This window comes from Mytilus trossulus, chromosome 12 (assembly GCF_036588685.1).
Source record: "Mytilus trossulus isolate FHL-02 chromosome 12, PNRI_Mtr1.1.1.hap1, whole genome shotgun sequence".
Lineage (NCBI taxonomy): Eukaryota > Metazoa > Mollusca > Bivalvia > Mytilida > Mytilidae > Mytilus > Mytilus trossulus.
The window spans coordinates 48,161,956-48,185,945 of NC_086384.1; the positions used below are offsets into that span (position 1 = coordinate 48,161,956).

The following is a 23,990-nucleotide window of genomic DNA, read 5'->3' on the forward strand; positions in this document are numbered from 1 at the left end:
TATTCTGCGGGTGTGACCCGAGATTTTCACAATTCTGAGGGATCACCCGGATCACCCACCGGGTCATTGAAATAACCCGGGAATTCAGAAAATGACCATATTTCACCTGTATTTCTTAGCCTTGAGATTGATTTCATAAGTTATATTCAATTGAAATACCGGCAAATTCGTAATTCTTCCATGAACAGAAAGTTCATCTAGCTATGTAAACTGTCAAATTAAGTGACCCATTAAGTGCATCATAGCTGTCAAGTGACCCGTATTCTGCGGGTGTGACCCGAGATTTTCACAATTCTGAGGGATCACCCGGATCACCCACCGGGTCATTGAAATAACCCGGGAATTCAGAAAATGACCATATTTCACCCGTATTTCTTAGCCTTGAGATTGATTTCATAAGTTATATTCAATTGAAATACCGGCAAATTCGTAATTCTTCCATGAACAGAAAGTTCATCTAGCTATGTAAACTGTCAAATTAATTGACCCATTAAGTGCATCATAGCTGTCAAGTGACCCGTATTCTGCGGGTGTGACCCGAGATTTTCACAATTCTGAGGGATCACCCGGATCACCCACCGGGTCATTGAAATAACCCGGGAATTCAGAAAATGACCATATTTCACCTGTATTTCTTAGCCTTGAGATTGATTTCATAAGTTATATTCAATTGAAATACCGGCAAATTCGTAATTCTTCCATGAACAGAAAGTTCATCTAGCTATGTAAACTGTCAAATTAAGTGACCCATTAAGTGCATGGCTTCACTTGACAGCTTTGGTGTCAAACACACTGTTAATTAACACCAATTACCCTGGCTTTAGGTCGTAAATAAATTGCACTATTGGTTTAAAAAAATATTTCAACCAAGATTTACTTCCCCTTATTTGTCACCATTCAAAATTATTCCTTATATTTACGTTTTATGGGTAAAAAAGATTAATAATCAAAATATAAAATTCAAATACATATTAAAAAATAACTTATCATTATTTTTATACCTTTATATAATTTTTAAAAAATAGTTGCAAATTATATTTTACATTTATACTTCCTTTGACTGTATTACTATATTTTATCATAGTCTAATTTCCAAGTAAAGTGATTTGGTAAGGTTAAAAATTACATAGCCAGTTTACACTTTCATTTGAATAATAAATTGAAGTGTTTCATCATATCAAAAAGCAAACAACATAAGACTGTTTACTCAAATTTAAAAAAAAAATCTATAAAGTGCAATAAAATAATAATTAATAGAATTTAAAATGACTTAACCAAGTGAAAATGCATTGATGTTTTGGTATCTTTGATTTACATTTTAAGAAAATATACCATTAATACTGAAATTCTGCTAGAAAAAGTTCATTAACACCAATTACCTAAGCTTTAGGTCGTAAATAAATTTCACTATAAACATAAACAAACATATTTCAACTAGTTACTTCCCCTTATTTGTCACCATTCAAAATTATTCCTTATATTTACGTTTTATGGGTGAAAAAGATTAAATCATAAAAAATATAAAATTCAAATACATATTGAAATTTTTTTTATACCTTTATACAATATTTTAAAAAAAGTTGAAAATTATTTTTTACATTTATACTTCCTTTTACTGTATTACTATATTTTATCATACTCTAATTTTTGAGTAAAACATTCCATCTGTATGAAAAAATGATGTTAAAAGGCAAGACAGCTAGTTATCTTAAACATTCTAAAATTACATTTGAAAAATAAATGGTAGTGGTTGATGATTACTAAAAGTACAGGATATAAGACTGAGTTACACAAATTTATAAAAAAATTTAAGAGTGCAATGAAACAAAAATTTATAAGATTTAGAATGACTGAACCAAGTGAACATATATTGATGTTTTGGTATCTTTGATATACATTGTAAGAAAATGTACCATAAATACTGAAATTCAGCTCGCAAAAGTTCGTACGCGTTATGACCTGAGATTTGATTCTTCAATGCAGGTCATGACCTGCATTTTCATCGTCACAGGTTGACAGGTATGCTCTGTCGCATTTTTTCGCAATAATAAAAACCTTGCAATAATTTCGGGATGAAACTTTCAGTATATCATTGAATATGGTAACAGAAATATTCACAGTAATAACATTTCTTTTGTATACTAGATTCTGAAATATGTAAAAATTGTAACATTGTTCTTTATTACACTTTTTATGTGCATTCTATACATTTATTAATTTATTTCACAAATTTTCAATTATATCTTGTGAAGTGTAAATGTAAATGCCACATACATCTTTCTTTTTATTCAGATGTAATTCAATAGTTTTTAAATGCATAAATTTCCAAAGGGGGGTTATTTGGCCTCAAAAACTCGACTTTAACAGTCACAATTCGAACAGTCATTCTTTGTTTTCAAAGGGGGGGGGGGGGGGGGGTGGTGGTTGGACAAACCCCCCGAACCCCCCTGGCTATGGGTATGAACATTTCATAAAAATTTAGAATTCTACCTAATCACATATACTTTACCAAAGAAGTAAGACAAGCTATTTGACACTTTATATTGTAGGGCTGCATTGGAAACAATAGATAGATTTTCAGATACATTAGACTTAACAGACTATGCTTCTAGAATTATTCACCCATTAGTGAGAACTTTAGACTCGGTTCCAGACCTTCAGAATACAACCATGGATGTTTTATGCGCATTAGTTATGCAACTAGGTCAAAAGTTCTCCATCTTTATCCCCATGGTAACAAAAGTAATGACTCGGCAGAAAATATCGCATCAGAAATACACTGTACTTGTCAGCAGGATATTAAAGGTCAGTTGAATTATCTGCCCCTGTTTGTTAGAATTTAGAAAATGGTTTCTTGAGGATCTGAATGGGGTATACAGAATAGAGAATGATGTACAATAAATGCAGAATAAAGTGTTACAAAATTGCATAATAAAGAAAAATAGGCCAAAAAAAAAAATAATAAAAAATAATGGGGTGCTAAAAAAAAAAAAAAATACATGATAATGGTCAAAATAAATAAAATCTAGAGAAAAATGGTCTTGAATATTTGATAATATATAGTATTAAAAGGAAGGATTCCTATCTAGATCTTTGTTCATAAGGGATATGAGATATATCATATATGTAAAAGTTGCAGCCACCCAACAAGACAGTAAGTTGACAGCAATATCCAGAGCTCATATTATAAAGATCATCTCAATGTCAATGCATGCTTCAGATATCCAGTTTAAGTATTAAGAATTGTGGTATGATTGCCAATTAGACAATTACCCACCATAGGCCATGGATGTAAAACATTTAAAGTAAGCCCTATAATCTTCAAAAAGGAGGAAATACCAATACCATATAGTAAACTATAAAAGGCCAATATGTGACATACAATTGCTTCTTAAAAATAAATTCCAAATTTTTCAAATATTTAAGAAATTAGAATGAAATGTTTTGATATAGATAACAGTTCAAAATCAAGGAAACAAGTTGAAATATGAAAGTATAGATACTGGGGACAAATAAAAGCCATTAAAATATTTTCCGTTTATCTTTTCACTGGTGGGTCCAGCTACTTTTAAAAGGGGGAGTTCCAACTCAGGATAAAGTAAGGGTTTCAATTATATGTCCGCATTCAAAGCATTGATGGTAAAAAAGAAAATGAGGAGTTCCAACTCCCAAGAAAATTTTCCCCCTTTAGATCTGCCACTGCTTTGCTAATGCATCTGTGTAAGCGTGTATCAGTGATTTGCAGTAGAAATCATAGATATTTGATTTAGCATTTTAAAAAATTATTTCAAAAACGTCTATAGGCATCACATGAGAAAGAAGAGTGGCTTATTACCATGATTACTGTAATAGATTATTTGTTCCATGAATTTTATTTAAAAAAATAACAGAATCACCTACAACACTCTTACTTTATTTTATTCAATTGAATTTAATTTTTTAGAGTTCAACAATTGCAGAAGAGGAAGATGATCCCATATTGATGAAACATCGTAAAGATCGTAAAAAAATTACAGAAGCATCCAGTACTGGTACAGATACCATCATCAGTAAAAAATTACCAGTTAGCTTCCCTAACTTACAAAAGGTACAAAAAAAGTATGAATAGGAAATGACTTTTGAAGTATTGTATTCAGCCGTGTATAGTATGCATTTATATATAGTACCCACTGCAGCCCTTTTCCAAAAAATGAGAACATTAATTTTACCATTATACAAAGCAAAATTGATTCACAAAGAATTTTGTTACAATTTCTGTCCGACACCTAAAAATGCACACATTTAAATGACCTATAGTTGTGATACCCAAAATGTCTCTATTGACAGCTATCAGAACCTACTGTTAAAAAATTAAATGTGATTTAAAATGTTACATGGAATTGTCATCTCTTGGTACCCAATATTTGTTTAGTTAACAGTATTTAAAGTAATGGATATATATTTGGAGAAGTTATAATATAGTAGTATATGAAATGGTGAATTTTGAAAACATAATACTTTTGATGATTGTTTTTATACCAGCTGAAAGGTATGGAAAAACACACTGATATAATTCATATCTTAACAAAGCTATAGAATAATTTGATGTTTCAAATACAATATAACTGTGTCTTTTTAAGGCTTTGAGTTCCGGTAGGCGTGAGAACAAAGAAGATTGGATGGAATGGATAAGAAGACTGAGTATAGAGTTATTGAAAGAGTCTCCATCACCAGCCCTCAGGTCATGCTGGGCATTAGCTCAGACTTACAACCCTCTAGCCAGGTAAGGAATATTTTGCAATCCTTTAGCATTGTAGGTTCTTTTTTGAGGCAGTAGCTCAGACCGACAATCCTGTAGCAAGGTAGATGTTATTTTGGACATAAACTCAGCAATGTAACCTACATATAGAGATTTGTAAATTCAGAAATTATATCATGCATTTATTATTGCAATTTTGTCATTCTAGACTCAAATGCGATTTTAATTTTTGCGATATTGAGAAAAGTCCTGTAAATACTTATGAAAAAATTCAAAATGTGAGTTTTCTTTACATATGTATTGCGATTATAACCCTGTCCCACTTTCACAATAATTTCTGAGCTTACAGTACATTGCACTGATTTTTTATTGAAATTTTGTAGTACATTTATTTAGTATAAAACATTGTTTTACCTGCTGTTTTCATCATTAATTAGCAGAATAATAAATGGAAAGTATTGAATGATTTAATAAATCAATAAACAAAAGAACAAACTCCAAAATAGGAAATTTTTTGAGATGGTTGACATTATATGTGGAGGTTGAAAAGTTGTATGACATATTCTAGGCCATTTCTTTGTGTTTCTTTAATTATGTAACTGGTTTTTGATAGATTTCAATCTGAAATATTCAACCACTTCACAGTTTAACCCTCTTATTCTTGTGTATTACTGTGGATTTATTTATTTTGGTGGGTACCAACTTTTGTGGAATGCTGAAAACTTGCCTTTTCATGGATATGTGATTTTGTGGTTTTGCCATATTCTGCATACAAACTGATAGTAAATTTGTAATTTGTTGTACATTTGAATTTGTGGTTCACTTGTTTCTATAAAAAACCATGATAATTGATATCCAACGAATAATGATAAATCTACAGCATATGACTTGTCATGTTATACAGAAATTAGATGTTCCTTCTCGATATATTTTTTGTTTTATTAATGAAAAATAAATATTTCAGAGACCTGTTCAATGCAGCTTTTGTATCATGCTGGACAGAATTGACTGAATCTCAACAAGACGAGTTGATCCAAAACTTAGAACAAGCTCTAAAATCAGAAGAAATCCCAGAGATTACACAAACACTACTTAATCTGGCAGAGTTTATGGAACATTGTGACAAGGTATTGTAGAGAAATGATTGGAATATTGTGACAAGGTATTGTAGAGAAATGATTGGAACATTGTGACAAGGTATTGTAGAGAAATGATTGGAACATTGTGACAAGGTATTGTAGAGAAATGATTGGAATATTGTGACAAGGTATTGTAGAGAAATGATTGGAACATAATGTCAATACTTGCTCAACACCTTCTTTAATCTGGCAGAGTTTATGGAACATTGTGACAAGGTATTGTAGAGAAATGATTGGAACATTGTGACAAGGTATTGTAGAGAAATGATTGGAACATTGTGACAAGGTATTGTAGAGAAATGATTGGAACATAGTGACAAGGTATTGTAGAGAAATGATTGGAACATTGTGACAAGGTATTGTAGAGAAATGATTGGAACATTGTGACAAGGTTTTGTAAAGAAATGATTGGAACATTGTGACAAGGTATTGTAGAGAAATGATTGGAACATTGTGACAAGGTATTGTAGAGAAATGATTGGAACATTGTGACACGGTATTGTAGAGAAATGATTGGAACATTGTGACAAGGTATTGTAGAGAAATGATTGGAACATTGTGACAAGGTATTGTAGAGAAATGATTGGAACATTGTGACAAGGTATTGTAGAGAAATGATTGGAACATTGCAACAAGGTATTGTAGAGAAAGGATTGGAATATTGTGACAAGTTATTGTAGAGAAATGATTGGAACATTGTGACAAGGTATTGTAGAGAAGGCAGAGTTTATGGAACATTGTGACAAGGTATTGTAGAGAAATGATTGGAATATTGTGACAAGGTATTGTAGAGAAATGATTGGAATATTGTGACAAGGTATTGTAGAGAAATGATTGGAACATTGTGTCAAGGTATTGTAGAGAAAGGATTGGAATATTGTGACAAGGTATTGTAGAGAAATGATTGGAACATTGTGACAAGGTATTGTAGAGAAGGCAGAGTTTATGGAACATTGTGACAAGGTATTGTAGAGAAATGATTGGAACATTGTGACAAGGTATTGTAGAGAAATGATTGGAACATTGTGACAAGGTATTGTAGAGAAATGATTGGAACATTGTGACAAGGTATTGTAGAGAAATGATTGGAACATTGTGACACGGTATTGTAGAGAAATGATTGGAACATTGTGACAAGGTATTGTAGAGAAATGATTGGAACATTGTGACAAGGTATTGTAGAGAAATGATTGGAACATTGTGACAAGGTATTGTAGAGAAATGATTGGAACATTGCAACAAGGTATTGTAGAGAAAGGATTGGAATATTGTGACAAGTTATTGTAGAGAAATGATTGGAACATTGTGACAAGGTATTGTAGAGAAGGCAGAGTTTATGGAACATTGTGACAAGGTATTGTAGAGAAATGATTGGAATATTGTGACAAGGTATTGTAGAGAAATGATTGGAATATTGTGACAAGGTATTGTAGAGAAATGATTGGAACATTGTGTCAAGGTATTGTAGAGAAAGGATTGGAATATTGTGACAAGGTATTGTAGAGAAATGATTGGAACATTGTGACAAGGTATTGTAGAGAAGGCAGAGTTTATGGAACATTGTGACAAGGTATTGTAGAGAAATGATTGGAACATTGTGACAAGGTATTGTAGAGAAATGATTGGAACATTGTGACAAGGTATTGTAGAGAAATGATTGGAATATTGTGACAAGGTATTGTAGAGAAATGATTGGAACATAATGTCAATACTTGCTCAACACCTTCTTTAATCTGGCAGAGTTTATGGAACATTGTGACAAGGTATTGTAGAGAAATGATTGGAACATTGCGACAAGGTATTGTAGAGAAAGGATTGGAATATTGTGACAAGGTATTGTAGAGAAATGATTGGAACATTGTGACAAGGTATTGTAGAGAAATGATTGGAACATTGTGACAAGGTATTGTAGAGAAATGATTGGAATATTGTGACAAGGTATTGTAGAGAAATGATTGGAATATTGTGACAAGGTATTGTAGAGAAATGATTGGAACATTGTGTCAAGGTATTGTAGAGAAATGATTGGAACATTCTGACAAGGTATTGTAGAGAAATGATTGGAACATTGTGACAAGGTATTGTAGAGAAATGATTGGAACATTGTGACAAGGTATTGTAGAGAAATGATTGGAACATTGTGACAAGGTATTGTAGAGAAATGATTGGAACATTGTGACAAGGTATTGTAGAGAAATGATTGGAACATTGTGACAAGGTATTGTAGAGAAATGATTGGAATATTGTGACAAGGTATTGTAGAGAAATGATTGGAATATAATGTCAATACTTGCTCAACACCTTCTTTAATCTGGCAGAGTTTATGGAACATTGTGACAAGGTATTGTAGAGAAATGATTGGAACATTGTGACAAGGTATTGTAGAAGAATGATTGGAACATTGTGACAAGGTATTGTAGAGAAATGATTGGAACATTGTGACAAGGTATTGTAGAGAAATGATTGGAACATTGTGACAAGGTATCGTAGAGAAATGATTGGAACATAATGACAATACTTGCTCAACACCTTCTTTAATCTGGCAGAGTTTATGGAACATTGTGACAAGGTATTGTAGAGAAATGATTGGAACATTGTGACAAGGTATTGTAGAGAAATGATTGGAACATTGTGACAAGGTATTGTAGAGAAATGATTGGAACATTGTGACAAGGTATTGTAGAGAAATGATTGGAACATTGTGACAAGGTATTGTAGAGAAATGATTGGAACATTGTGACAAGGTATTGTAGAGAAATGATTGGAATATTGTGACAAGGTATTGTAGAGAAATGATTGGAATATAATGTCAATACTTGCTCAACACCTTCTTTAATCTGGCAGAGTTTATGGAACATTGTGACAAGGTATTGTAGAGAAATGATTGGAACATTGTGACAAGGTATTGTAGAAGAATGATTGGAACATTGTGACAAGGTATTGTAGAGAAATGATTGGAACATTGTGACAAGGTATTGTAGAGAAATGATTGGAACATTGTGACAAGGTATCGTAGAGAAATGATTGGAACATAATGTCAATACTTGCTCAACACCTTCTTTAATCTGGCAGAGTTTATGGAACATTGTGACAAGGTATTGTAGAGAAATGATTGGAACATTGTGACAAGGTATTGTAGAGAAATGATTGGAACATTGTGACAAGGTATTGTAGAGAAATGATTGGAACATTGTGACAAGGTATTGTAGAGAAATGATTGGAACATTGTGACAAGGTATTGTAGAGAAATGATTGGAACATTGTGACAAGGTATTGTAGAGAAATGATTGGAATATTGTGACAAGGTATTGTAGAGAAATGATTGGAACATAATGTCAATACTTGCTCAACACCTTCTTTAATCTGGCAGAGTTTATGGAACATTGTGACAAGGTATTGTAGAGAAATGATTGGAACATTGTGACAAGGTATTGTAGAGAAATGATTGGAATATTGTGACAAGGTATTGTAGAGAAATGATTGGAACATTGTGACAAGGTATTGTAGAGAAATGATTGGAATATTGTGACAAGGTATTGTAGAGAAATGATTGGAACATAATGTCAATACTTGCTCAACACCTTCTTTAATCTGGCAGAGTTTATGGAACATTGTGACAAGGTATTGTAGAGAAATGATTGGAACATTATGACAAGGTATTGTAGAGAAATGATTGGAATATTGTGACAAGGTATTGTAGAGAAATGATTGGAACATTGTGACAAGGTATTGTAGAGAAATGATTGGAATATTGTGACAAGGTATTGTAGAGAAATGATTGAAACATTGTGACAAGGTATTGTAGAGTTATGATTGGAACATTGTGACAAGGTATTGTAGAGAAATGATTGGAATATTGTGACAAGGTATTGTAGAGAAATGATTGGAACATTGTGACAAGGTATTGTAGAGAAATGATTGGAATATTGTGACAAGGTATTGTAGAGAAATGATTGGAATATTGTGACAAGGTATTGTAGAGAAATGATTGGAACATAATGTCAATACTTGCTCAACACCTTCTTTAATCTGGCAGAGTTTATGGAACATTGTGACAAGGTATTGTAGAGAAATGATTGGAACATTGTGACAAGGTATTGTAGAGAAATGATTGGAATATTGTGACAAGGTATTGTAGAGAAATGATTGGAACATTGTGACAAGGTATTGTAGAGAAATGATTGGAACATTGTGACAAGGTATTGTAGAGAAATGATTGGAACATTGTGACAAGGTATTGTAGAGAAATGATTGGAACATTGTGACACGGTATTGTAGAGAAATGATTGGAATATTGTGACAAGGTATTGTAGAGAAATGATTGGAACATTGTGACAAGGTATTGTAGAGAAATGATTGGAATATTGTCACAAGGTATTGTAGAGAAATGATTGGAATATTGTGACAAGGTATTGTAGAGAAATGATTGGAACATAATGTCAATACTTGCTTAACACCATCTTTAATCTGGCAGAGTTTATGGAACATTGTGACAAGGTATTGTAGAGAAATGATTGGAACATTGTGACAAGGTATTGTAGAGAAATGGTTGGAACATTGTAACAAGGTATTGTAGAGAAATGATTGGAACATTGTGACAAGGTATTGTAGAGAAATGATTGGAACATTGTGACAAGGTATTGTAGAGAAATGATTGGAACATTGTGACAAGGTATTGTAGAGAAATGATTGGAATATTGTGACAAGGTATTGTAGAGAAATGATTGGAATATAATGTCAATACTTGCTCAACACCTTCTTTAATCTGGCAGAGTTTATGGAACATTGTGACAAGGTATTGTAGAGAAATGATTGGAATATTGTGACAAGGTATTGTAGAGAAATGATTGGAACATTGTGACAAGGTATTGTAGAGAAATGATTGGAACATTGTGACAAGGTATTGTAGAGAAATGATTGGAATATTGTGACAAGGTATTGTAGAGAAATGATTGGAATATTGTGACAAGGTATTGTAGAGAAATGATTGGAACATTGTGACAAGGTATTGTAGAGAAATGATTGGAATATTGTGACAAGGTATTGTAGAGAAATGATTGGAACATTGTAACAAGGTATTGTAGAGAAATGATTGGAACATTGTGACAAGGTATTGTAGAGAAATGATTGGAACATTGTGACAAGGTATTGTAGAGAAATGATTGGAACATTGTGACAAGGTATTGTAGAGAAATGATTGGAACATTGTGACAAGGTATTGTAGAGAAATAATTGGAACATTGTGACAAGGTATTGTAGAGAAATGATTGGAACATTGTGACAAGGTTTTGTAGAGAAATGATTGGAACATTGTGACAAGGTATTGTAGAGAAATGATTGGAATATTGTGACAAGGTATTGTAGAGAAATGATTGGAACATAATGTCAATACTTGCTCAACACCTTCTTTAATCTGGCAGAGTTTATGGAACATTGTGACAAGGTATTGTAGAGAAATGATTGGAACATTGTGACAAGGTATTGTAGAGAAATGGTTGGAACATTGTGACAAGGTATTGTAGAGAAATGATTGGAACATTGTGACAAGGTATTGTAGAGAAATGATTGGAACATTGTGACAAGGTATTGTAGAGAAATGATTGGAACATTGTGACAAGGTATTGTAGAGAAATGATTGGAACATTGGACAAGGTATTGTAGAGAAATGATTGGAACATAATGTCAATACTTGCTCAACACCTTCTTCAATCTGGCAGAGTTTATGGAACATTGTGACAAGGTATTGTAGAGAAATGATTGGAACATTGTGACCAGGTATTGTAGAGAAATGATTGGAACATTGTGACAAGGTATTGTAGAGAAATGATTGGAACATTGTGACAAGGTATTGTAGAGAAATGATTGGAATATTGTGACAAGGTATTGTAGAGAAATGATTGGAACATTGTGACAAGGTATTGTAGAGAAATGATTGGAACATTGTGACGAGTTATTGTAGAGAAATGATTGGAACATTGTGACAAGGTATTGTAGAGAAATGATTGGAACATTGTGACAAGGTATTGTAGAGAAATGATTGGAACATTGTGACAAGGTATTGTAGAGAAATGATTGGAACATTGTGACAAGGTATTGTAGAGAAATGATTGGAATATTGTGACAAGGTATTGTAGAGAAATGATTGGAACATTGTGACAAGGTATTGTAGAGAAATGGTTGGAACATTGTGACAAGGTATTGTAGAGAAATGATTGGAACATTGTGACAAGGTATTGTAGAGAAATAATTGGAACATTGTGACAAGGTATTGTAGAGAAATGATTGGAACATTGTGACAAGGTATTGTAGAGAAATGATTGGAACATTGTGACAAGGTATTGTAGAGAAATGATTGGAACATTGTGACAAGGTATTGTAGAGAAATGATTGGAACATTGTGACAAGGTATTGTAGAGAAATGATTGGAATATTGTGACAAGGTATTGTAGAGAAATGATTGGAACATAATGTCAATACTTGCTCAACACCTTCTTTAATCTGGCAGAGTTTATGGAACATTGTGACAAGGTATTGTAGAGAAATGATTGGAACATTGTGACAAGGTATTGTAGAGAAATGGTTGGAACATTGTGACAAGGTATTGTAGAGAAATGATTGGAACATTGTGACAAGGTATTGTAGAGAAATGATTGGAACATTGTGACAAGGTATTGTAGAGAAATGATTGGAACATTGTGACAAGGTATTGTAGAGAAATGATTGGAATATTGTGACAAGGTATTGTAGAGAAATGATTGGAACATAATGTCAATACTTGCTCAACACCTTCTTTAATCTGGCAGAGTTTATGGAACATTGTGACAAGGTATTGTAGAGAAATGATTGGAACATTGTGACAAGGTATTGTAGAGAAATGGTTGGAACATTGTGACAAGGTATTGTAGAGAAATGATTGGAACATTGTGACAAGGTATTGTAGAGAAATGATTGGAACATTGTGACAAGGTATTGTAGAGAAATGATTGGAACATTGTGACAAGGTATTGTAGAGAAATGATTGGAACATTGGACAAGGTATTGTAGAGAAATGATTGGAACATTGTGACAAGGTATTGTAGAGAAATGATGGGAACATTGTGTCAAGGTATTGTAGAGAAATGATTGGAACATTGTGACAAGGTGTTGTAGAGAAATGATTGGAACATTGTGACAAGGTATTGTAGAGAAATGATTGGAACATTGTGACAAGGTATTGTAGAGAAATGATGGGAACATTGTGTCAAGGTATTGTAGAGAAATGATTGGAACATTGTGACAAGGTGTTGTAGAGAAATGATTGGAACATTGTGACAAGGTATTGTAGAGAAATGATTGGAACATTGTGACAAGGTATTGTAGAGAAATGATTGGAACATTGTGACAAGGTATTGTAGAGAAATGATTGGAACATTGTGTCAAGGTATTGTAGAGAAATGATTGGAACATTGTGACAAGGTATTGTAGAGAAATGATTGGAACATTGTGACAAGGTACTGTAGAGAAATTGTTGGAACATTGTGTCAAGGTGTTGTAGAGAAATGATTGGAACAATTTGACAAGGTGTTGTAGAGAAATGATTGGAACATTGTGACAAGGTATTGTAGAGAAATGATTGGAACATTGTGACAAGGTACTGTAGAGAAATTATTGGAACATTGTGTCAAGGTATTGTAGAGAAATGATTGGAACATTGTGACAAGGTATTGTAGAGAAATGATTGGAACATTGTGACAAGGTATTGTAGAGAAATGATTGGAATATAATGTCAATACTTGCTCAGCACCTTCTTTAACTTGCAGTGTTGGTACTATATAGTTGGTTCATTAGTATTCATTGGGTATTTATTTTTTTGGATACCTTTTCCTCCATAGTGACGCCTTCTGACGCCACCCCCTTTACTCCTTAATGACGCCTTTTGCGTCTGTGTAATACCTCAGTTGAAACTCTTTGACTACAAAGTGTCTGCAGCAGACTTAATAAAATTTGTATCCAATATGAAAAGGAATATCATAGGAATATTTGTTTTTCGCAATGATTCAATACTTTAAAGCATATTTTCAGCATTTTATTGAAAAATCCTATGTGAATCAAGTATGCTAAAAAATATCAATGGAGGAAAGGGTTAGTATTCATTGGATATCAACTTTCATGGATTTTGTAGAAATTTGAATGTTTAATCAATTTGCTGTATGATTAAATGTAGACTTTTGGAAAGCCATGTAATCAAATATCCACGAAAATGCAAGTTTTCCTCAATCCAAGAAAATTGATACCAACGAAAAAATTGTAATCCACAATATATGTTAACTAACAAGTCATTATTATGTTTAAAAAAATGAATGTTTGGAAAACAGCTATGATTTAATATTCAGAGCCTTTTCCGTATAAATGCTTGGAAAACAGTTATGATTTAATATTCAGAGCCTTTTCCCTAATGCTTGTAGATTAAGACTTTGGTTTGCTTGTTTGCATTGTTTGAATAAATGTTTGCTCAAGCATTGTAATTAAGATTGACATATGCATAAAATATAAAAAGGCACAGAGTGGGTGTTCCTAACCTCTATGTAAATGTTTAACTCCACCTTTTATATTGTTTGCAGATGTCAATCTTCATTACAATACATATGCAAATTTTTGTACAAACAAAGCAAACTTGCCAACCAGTCTTAATCTACATACAAGCATTGGCAATTAGCTATAAAAAAACTGTCTTTACAGTAACTTGATCTCTGGTTTTACAGTAATTTGATCTCTGGTTTTACAGTAATTTGATCTCTGGTTTTACAGTATTTTGTTCTCTGGTTTTATAGTAATTTGATCTCTGGTTTAACTTCGGTGTTGACATGAATATCAATTATATGGTCATTTTTATAAATTTCTTGTTTACAAAACTTTGAATTTTTCGAAAAACTAAGGATTTTCTTACCCCAGGAGTAGATTACCTTAGCCTGTTTGGCACAACTTTTTTGGAATTTTGGGTCCTCAATGCTCTTCAACTTTGTATTTATTTGGCTTTTTAACTATTTTGATCTGAGCGTAACTGATGAGTCTTATGTAGACGAAACGCACGTCTGGCGTATAAAACTATAATCCTGGTACTTTTGATAACTATTTACACCACTGGGTCGATGCCACTGCTGGTGGACGTTTCGTCCCCGAGGGTATCACCAGCCCAGTAGTCAGCACTTCAGTGTTGACATGAATATCAATTATATGGTCATTTTTATAAATTTCTTGTTTACAAAACTTTGAATTTTTCGAAAAACTAAGGATTTTCTTACCCCAGGAGTAGATTACCTTAGCCTGTTTGGCACAACTTTTTTGGAATTTTGGGTCCTCACATCTTCGCTAGCGATCGTAACCCTTGGCTAGCGAAGATGGGGTCCTCAATGCTCTTCAACTTTGTATTTATTTGGCTTTTTAACTATTTTGATCTGAGCGTAACTGATGAGTCTTATGTAGACGAAACGCACGTCTGGCGTATAAAACTATAATCCTGGTACTTTTGATAACTATTAACAGTAATTTGATCTTTGGTTTTACAGTAATTTGATCTCTGGTTTCACAGTATTTTTATCTCTGGTTTTACAGTAATTGGATCTGTGGTTTTACAGTAATTTGATCTTTGGTTTTACAGTACTATGATCATTGTTTCAGGGTCCTCTGCCACTGGACTCTTCCCTACTTGGACAGAGAGCTATGATATGTAGGGCCTATGCTAAAGCTCTGCATTATAAAGAGGAAGAATTTAACAGAGGACCAACAACAGAAACACTTGAAGCACTTATAAGGTAAGGTTCTATCATTCATATATGTGATCATATGCAAACATGTTAAAATGTCCAATTGTTTCAGATTTAGAAAAAAATCAGCAATTTTGTTAACATTAGATATATGTGTTTGTGTTGTCTTAAATGTAGGTCAATTGTTTAAAAACTTTTTTTGCATATTATGGTAAAATTTATGAAAAAAGTGAACAGAAGTGCCACCAATCTCCCACAAATATTTTTTTTAAAAGCCAACCAAATATTTAATGGGCAAGTGGCGTCAAGCATGAAGACAACTTTCCATCCAAGTCACAATATGTAAAAAAGTAAACCCTCTCAGGTCAAAACATGGCCTTCAACACAGCATTGGTTCACACCAAACAGTATGCTATAAAGGGCCTGAAAAGGAATAATGTGAAACCATTCATACAGGAAAATCAATGGTGAAACAAAAAACACTTATGAACCACATAAAAAAACCCACTTATGAACCACATAAAAAAACCCACTTATGAACCACATAAAAAAACCCACTTATGAACCACATAAAAAAACCCACTTATGAACCACATAAAAAAAACACCAAAACAAATGGAAGTGTTTTAAAAATACAAACTACTGCACAATAGGTTCCTTCTACCTTAATCCATTCAAATTCATGAATGTAAGTCATTTTATAGTAGTATGTATTTCTTTTATTTTCGTGGGTATCAATTTTCATGAATTGCTGAAAACTTGCATATTTGTGAATATTTGACTTCGTGGTTTTGCCAATCTCTGTATACAAAGGTTTTTGAAAATATGGTATCTGTTGAACATTCAATTTCGTGGTTCACCTGTACCCAAGAAACCTACGAAAATTGGTATCCAATGAATAATAATCAATCTATTTTGCATTATCATTAATTGCAGTATCAACAACAAGTTACAACAGTCTGAATCAGCCTCTGGTGTATTGGAGTATGCTATGAAGCATCACAGAACAGATTTGGTAATTCTAATTATTCTATGTCCAATTAAATTTGCAAAACATACTAATAATTTAAGAAATACTTGCAACTTTTGTAAACAGCAATCCCTACAAATTTTATAAATATAAAACCTTCTAAAAGTTTGGCCCATTATAATGGAATTTAGTAATTGACTAAATTAATTTTAGGTATCAGCACAATGCTTTAGAACTATGGCAGAAGTCAAACTGTGTGTAGTTCTCACCAAAGCATAATGGTCATCATTCTAATAGTATGTTAAATAAATTTAAATGTTCATCACATTTATCTAAAGTAGTACTGCTAAAGAGAATGAATTCATATTTAGTCAGCAGCCTTTCAGTTGTAAAATGTGAGCATTTTCCAGTTCTGTCGGGAATCTAATTTGTGTTATCATATACCTTGTATTGAGAGTGGGGGTATGCTCAGCATGACATCAAATACATTTTTGTTGATATTTATAGATCATCGGTGCATTGATCATCTAAACAAGATTCGATTTTTTGCTTGAGCCTGTACGGCAAAAGTGAGAAAAGCAATCAAGTTGAGATGACCAATGATAATCTGTTTATCCCTTTTTTCACATGACAACATGAAGATGTTATAAATTTCATTGACATTGGGCATGTGCTCCCTTTGTTTCTAGCTATAATTTTTCAGATCACTCTAATGCATACCTGCCAAGTTTTTAAAATGCCCATGGGGGTTTTATGTTCGAAATGGCACCCTCAGTCCCACAAAACCTGCTAGGGGGGCCTTCAAATATATGTTAATGTTGTTTTTGGCTTCTTCATACTTTTACAAGCCTATAGCCATTGTAAAATAAATTGCTTTGTTTGAAATTTTGGACAAATTTGCTCTTTCAAAATTTCCATTTTGGAGCCGCAAATAGTGACAGTTGGCAGGTATGATAATGTGCTGAGAAAGGAAATTATCAGTCAGTAAGATCAATAGAAAATTTCGTAAAAATAGCGATAACATTCAGTCTTTGTTTTATAACAGAAAGTACAGGAGGGATGGTATGAGAAGTTACATGAATGGAACAAAGCTTTGGCAGCCTACGAGGGGAAACTGAAGGAGAAAAATCCTGACGAAACAAATCTGACTTTAGGGAGAATGAGATGCTTAGAAGCTCTGGCTGAATGGTAAGTTAACATTACTGTATATTCAAAAAGTTATTGCATGTATTTATAATTGTGATTTTTTGAAGAATAGACAATATAAATAAAAAAGAAGATGTGGTATGATGCCAATGAGACAACTGTCCACAAGAGACCAAAATGACACAGACATTAACAACTATAGGTCACCATATGCGCATACCGCATAGTCAGCTATAAAAGGCCCTGATATGACAATGCAAAACAATTCAAATGAGAATACTAACGGCCTTATTTATATATAAAAAAAAATGAAAACATGCTAATGCAATTTCAGAAAAAAAACTGCATACAGATATATGTGTATTAGCCATAAGAATGCAGGTTTTTATTAATGGGATACACCAAGTGGTTTAATTGCTTTGATAAAAATCTCGCAATAATTTTTAGAATTAGCAGAAAATGGCACTTTTATGTTGGTGGAAGAAATATGTGAAGCCTTACTGTTCCAAAATTATTTTTTTTAAATTTTCATCGAATAATGACTACCTTTTTTGGCTTAAAAAACAAAGATTTTTCAAGATGGCCGCAATTCAATATGGGTAATATTTCCAAAAACTTTGTTCAACAAGACAATTTGAATCAGCACTGTTATTATATTACCCAGGTTTCATGTCAATATCTTCTGTAAAAAAAAATTTAGATTTTTTTTTATTAATCTATAGAGATCAAACGACCGCCATTTTAAAATGGCCGCCTCTTCCGCAAATTTTGACTTTCAGAGTGGGTCCATAGCTTAAAATGTTGTCCATGACATATACTATCACTATTCCAAGTTTCATGCTTTTACCACAATCTGAGCAATTTTGTCAAAAATCTGCACAAATCGACTGGACTAAAAGAAATGACTTTGGTTTGGGCAGAGGTTTAATATTGTTGAGACATAGTTGAGTAAAATCTCTTTACAGCAAAACATTATCCACATTCTCTTTACAGCAAAACCTTATCCACATTTTATTTAAGGATTGCTATTCACTTGAACTAAAACAATCAAATGATGAAAACTTGATTTATTCCATTGCTATCAGACAAATTATTTTGTATCTAATTAAGGGGACAGTTGCATCAGATAGCTTGTGAGAAATGGCCAACATGTAGTGATTCAGAAAGAACAAATATGGCACGTATGGCGTCTGCTGCTGCATGGGGACTTGGTGAGCATAAATTTACACTGTTAAACACATATTAAATTAAATATCCACGAAAATGCAAGTTTTTCTAAATCTTTAAAAATTGATACCCATTAAAATGAATGAATACACAGTCATACCAGTTTCATGGAGTTTGTTGGTACAGGTGAACTATGTATTTGAATGTTCAAAGAATTACAATTTTCTATGGACTCGTCTGCAGAATTTGTCTTATCCCGGGAAAATAAATATCCACCAAAATGACAGTTTTCGTAAGTCCAAGGAAATTGGTAACCATGAAAATACATTAATATACAGTAATCAAGGTCCATTTCTCATCAAGAATGTTTCAAAGATGTTAAAAACCAGGTAGATATCTTTTCATGACCTTTTAGGACTGACATTTTTGTTTAATTACAGGCCAATGGGACAGTATGGAGGAGTACATGTGTCTGATACCTAGGACAACATACGATGGGGCTTTCTATAGGGCTGTGTTTGCTTTACACTCTGAGAACTACCAGCTAGCACAACAGGTTAGTGATAATAACCAGTGATTATTTTCATAAAAAAATTCAATATAACTAAAAAAAAAATGTTTAGAGTCACTGTTTACTGATGCTCTTCATATTGTTTTTGCTTAACCAGCAAAAAGAAAATAAGAAATGTTGATTCTACCACTGCATCAAGTTTCATACAACATTTATCCCCTGGAGAAAGTTTAATTTTCAAATTTAAAACTGTTGAGAGTGGATGAATATCATATTGCACAAGATTGGCTGGTGGATTTTTATATTGAACTACAAAGTATTCACATAAATACTATATAAATTTTTTTTTCTGTAAAACAAAATTGATCCTCTAGATTCTTTAAGGCCACATTTAACAGACAGACAAAAGTTGTACATCATTTTTAACCGGATTTTTGTGACAAAAATATCCGATATTGATTTGGGGATGCTCGGCGGGCGGTCGGTTGGTCTGTCGGGCGGTCGGTCGGTCGGGCGTCAATCAAATGTTGTCCATGCATTAACTCATGAACCGTTCAACCAAAGCTTTTAAAATTTTAATACGTTGTTACTGACAATTAAATGAAGGTCAAGTTCAATAATGGCGATTTTGACTTTTACCGTTCAGGAGTTATGGTTCTTGAAAGATTGAAAAATGGCATTTCCAGTCGTGTCCGTGCATTTACCCATGAACTGTTCTACCAAAGCTTCCCAAATTTTAATATGTTGTTACTGATGACTAAATGGAGGTCAAGTTCAATAATGACGATTTTGACTTTTACCGTTCAGGAGTTATGGTTCTTGAAAGATTGAAAAATGGTGTTTCCAGTCGTGTCCGCGCATTTTCTCATGAACCATTCAACCAAAGCTTTTCAAATTTGAATATGTTGTTACTGATGACAAAATAGAGGTCAACTTGAATAATGACAATTTTATAGCTATAAATACGTTACCATCATAAATTCTGAGTGTAACCCCAATTGCGTCATAGGTCAGATGGAAAATCCCAACTAAAAATAAACGTATTCTCACTGGTCCGGACATATACCCCTGTTTGCCCATATTCTTCCATTCAATTTCCATCTGCGACATCGGTCACACGTGCACATCAAACAGATTCAACAGAGAAGTGTTTAGTTTTTTGAATAGCTTAATTGCTTTTCATATATATTGTGTATTTTATTGGAAATATATTCCCTTGTTTTGTTTAAATTTCTAAACAAATTATTTGTGTTTTTTTGACTAAAGTAAAATTTATTATGGACTTTAATTTGAATAGTCCGTATGTAAGTATTCCTGGTTCGGACTATCTCTTAGATGGGTCACTACCTTTAAGTCCCCCCCAAACTACCAGTACATTGACCGGAGTTTCGACAACGGTGTCTGGTAATGCTACCTATCCGACCCTTTCACAAGGTTCGGCCATGCATTTTGGGGGGGGTACCTACATCAACTTCGGTGACTCATACTTTATCTAGGTCTGTTAATTCAGCGGGTACTATTAGTTCTGTCCCAGGTACAGCTATGGGCTTGAACTTGCCAGGTTCTAGACCCCCATTATCCTATTGTGGGTATATGCTTCCCAACACGGGCACACAACCTTTACCCTCATGGTCTCAGCCACCTTGGCCACAGTCTTACCCTTATGGTGGGTTTATGCCAAACCAACCTGGTTTTTGGCCTTATAGGGACAATTTCTATGGTCCCCCTTCTGGGGTAGCTACTGCACCACCTTTAGCTCCTGCTCTACCCGTAGCAGTATCTTTGACTTCTGCAGTAGCTCCTTCTACCACCGTACCTGACTCTCAAGCTTCTAGTTCTTCACATGGTACTCAGGTTTCTGATCATGCATCACCTTTGGATGGTTTACAGAAGTTACTTTTAGACTTTGGTGAGTCTTTCAAGGCAGAATTCCATACTCTATCCAGTCGTATGACTGTACTGGAAAATAGAGTTTCTTCTCATCAACCTTCTCCAGCTAAGTCTGTAGAATGTGATGAGAGGGAGGATGACGAGCTTTCTGTTTCCCCTGGGAGTCATGAAAGGGCTTTCCTCACTGATGAGGATGTTGAAAGTTCTTCTTCTCCCAAGGTATCGAAGACGGCCCCTGAGCCTTCTTCTAAGTCAGCTCAACAACCTCCCACCAAGGAGACTGAGGATCCTCCTTCCTTGAAGGATCTTAGGGATAAGGTGTATACCTTGATGAGGGATGAAGCACATATATCCCTTTTCTCTCTCCTTCCAAGCCGAAGAAACCTTCTTCAACTTTTGAGGCTTCCTGTGGTATTTCTCAGGATACTGTGACTTCTCACAATTCTTTTCCTGAATCTGGCCATATGGCTTTTGCTTTACAATTTATTAATGAAGGTATCGCTAATTCTGCTAGTGAAAAGGTTTCTAATAACAATATCTCAGGATTTGGAATGTCATCCTTTACTGATCAGGTTAAGTACAAGGATTTTGATATCTTTGATTCTTCACTGGGTAGACTTGTTCCCAGTTGTGACAAATCTATGTCATCTTTATTGGGAAAAAAGCCAGTAGATGGTCTTCGTCTCACTCAACCTGTTTGGTCAAAGACTGAGAATCTCCTTCGTAGTGCTTCTCAAGTTCTTGGCACAGCCGAACATTTTCTAGCTGCAACCGGACATTTGCTTAACAGCGAAGATTCGGTTGTTCCAGCAGAAGTACGATCCTTCTTACTTCAACTGGATAAAGCTTTAGGTTCATCTCAGTTGCTTTTAATGGGTTCTATTGCTAATTGCACCCTATCTAAAAGAGCAGAGTTTCTTGAAAACATTTCTATAGCTGAGCCTTTGAAAGATTCTTTACTGAAATCTCCACTCTCTGACAAGATGTTTGGTTTACCCTTACAGCGGGTTCAAGAGGAACTCAGCAAAAACCCTCCTCCAGTCAAAGTTAGTGTACAAGTTACTAATGGCAAGTGGTCGGTTAATGCTACATCTAGTTCTAATAGTACTTCTGCTTCAGGTGGTCCTCCTTCTTCTGCTAAGAAAAGGAAGAATAACTACGGCAAACCGCAGAACAAACCCAATAACTCAGGAAAAAGCTCAGGTAAGCCTTCTGGTGGTTTTAAGGGTTCCAAGAAACCTGGGTCTAGTACCTAGGTTCTTGCCCCCTCGTACGTTATTGACAGCTTCCCCAGGGGAAAATTTACAACAAGTTCCTCAAAAATCAATACCAGTAGGGGGGAGGTTAAGTTTTTTCCTAAATCAGTGGAAGAAAATTACCTCAGACTGTTATGTGCTGTCAATAATTCGAGGGGGATTAACACTTCAGTTCAAGAACCCACCTCCTCTATCTGCAGTTCCAATAAGTTTGTCTCATACACAAGACCCAGTCAAGTGTCAACTTCTATCAGTAGAAGTGGACACTATGTTACAAAAAGCTGCAATAGAGGAGGTGTCCATCTTAACTCTGTCTCCGGGATTTTATTCCCGTCTTTTTCTGGTTCCAAAGAAGACTGGAGGAATGAGGCCAGTCATAGACCTATCTATTCTGAACAAATTTCTTATTGTTCCCCACTTCAAAATGGAAACAAACAGATCCATCAGGGCTTCAATCCTTCCAGGAATGTGGACTACTTCTCTGGATCTTTCAGACGCGTATTTCCACATTCCCATTTCCAAAACTTACAGGAAATACCTTCGCTTCGTTTGGAACAACAAAGTTTTCCAGTTCAAGGCTCTCCCTTTTGGCCTATCTACAGCCCCTTTGGCTTTTACCAAAATCATGCAGTCAGCTGTAGCTCACCTACATTCCCTGTCTATTCAGATTCATTCCTATCTGGACGATTCCCTTCTCAAGGAATTTTGCCCAATCAAATTGAGGGTTCAGACAGATTTGGTCATCAATTGTTTTCTGTCCCTAGGCTTCCTTATCTCTTGGAAAAAGTCAGAGATAATTCCGTCTCAAGACTTTGTTTTCCTGGGAGAACATTTCCTAACCAGTGTAGGCCTAGTCCTCCCACCAGAGGAGAAATTTACAAAACTATGTCAGAAAATACATTTATTCCTGACGGTTCAATCAGTCACAGCACGTCAATTTTTGCAACTTCTGGGTCTATTGAACTCTCTGGCAGATGTAATTCCATTGGGACGACTTCACATTCGTCCGCTTCAGTTTTATCTGCACAAGTTATGGATTGCAGCTTCACAAGAATGGGAAGCATTGATTCCAATCACTCAGCCTTTATTTCCACACCTTCAATGGTGGTTAGTACGGGAAAATGTAATGAGGGGCCTATGTCTGTCCCCTCAAGTTCCCAGTCTAACATTATTCACAGATGCCTCCACCCTCGGTTGGGGAGCATATCTGGAGGGGCTTACAATCTCGGGAGTCTGGAGTCCAGACCTTTTGGAAGAGCATATCAATGTATTGGAAATGAAAGCAGTTCTGTTTGCACTGAATCATTTCCAAATGTCTCTAAAGAATCAGTCTGTCATTCTGGCCACGGACAACACAACAGTTGTAGCTTATCTCAAGAATCAGGGAGGAACTCATTCACCTTCTCTTTATCAGATAGCCAGAGACATTC

General features: G+C 34.3%; 1 protein-coding gene across 2 annotated transcripts in view; it reads left to right on the forward strand.

Moving 5' to 3' along the window:
• Positions 1-23,990, forward strand: part of LOC134692730 (serine/threonine-protein kinase mTOR-like) — a 95,799-nt gene that overhangs the window by 33,043 nt on the left and 38,766 nt on the right. For both annotated transcript variants that reach the window (XM_063553235.1, XM_063553236.1), the window contains 9 exons: positions 2,550-2,805; positions 3,944-4,087; positions 4,620-4,762; positions 5,703-5,865; positions 15,535-15,668; positions 16,557-16,635; positions 17,636-17,778; positions 18,847-18,947; positions 19,344-19,459. In XM_063553235.1, the coding sequence (XP_063409305.1) occupies positions 2,550-2,805; positions 3,944-4,087; positions 4,620-4,762; positions 5,703-5,865; positions 15,535-15,668; positions 16,557-16,635; positions 17,636-17,778; positions 18,847-18,947; positions 19,344-19,459 (1,279 nt within the window). The remainder of the gene's footprint in view (positions 1-2,549; positions 2,806-3,943; positions 4,088-4,619; positions 4,763-5,702; positions 5,866-15,534; positions 15,669-16,556; positions 16,636-17,635; positions 17,779-18,846; positions 18,948-19,343; positions 19,460-23,990) is intronic.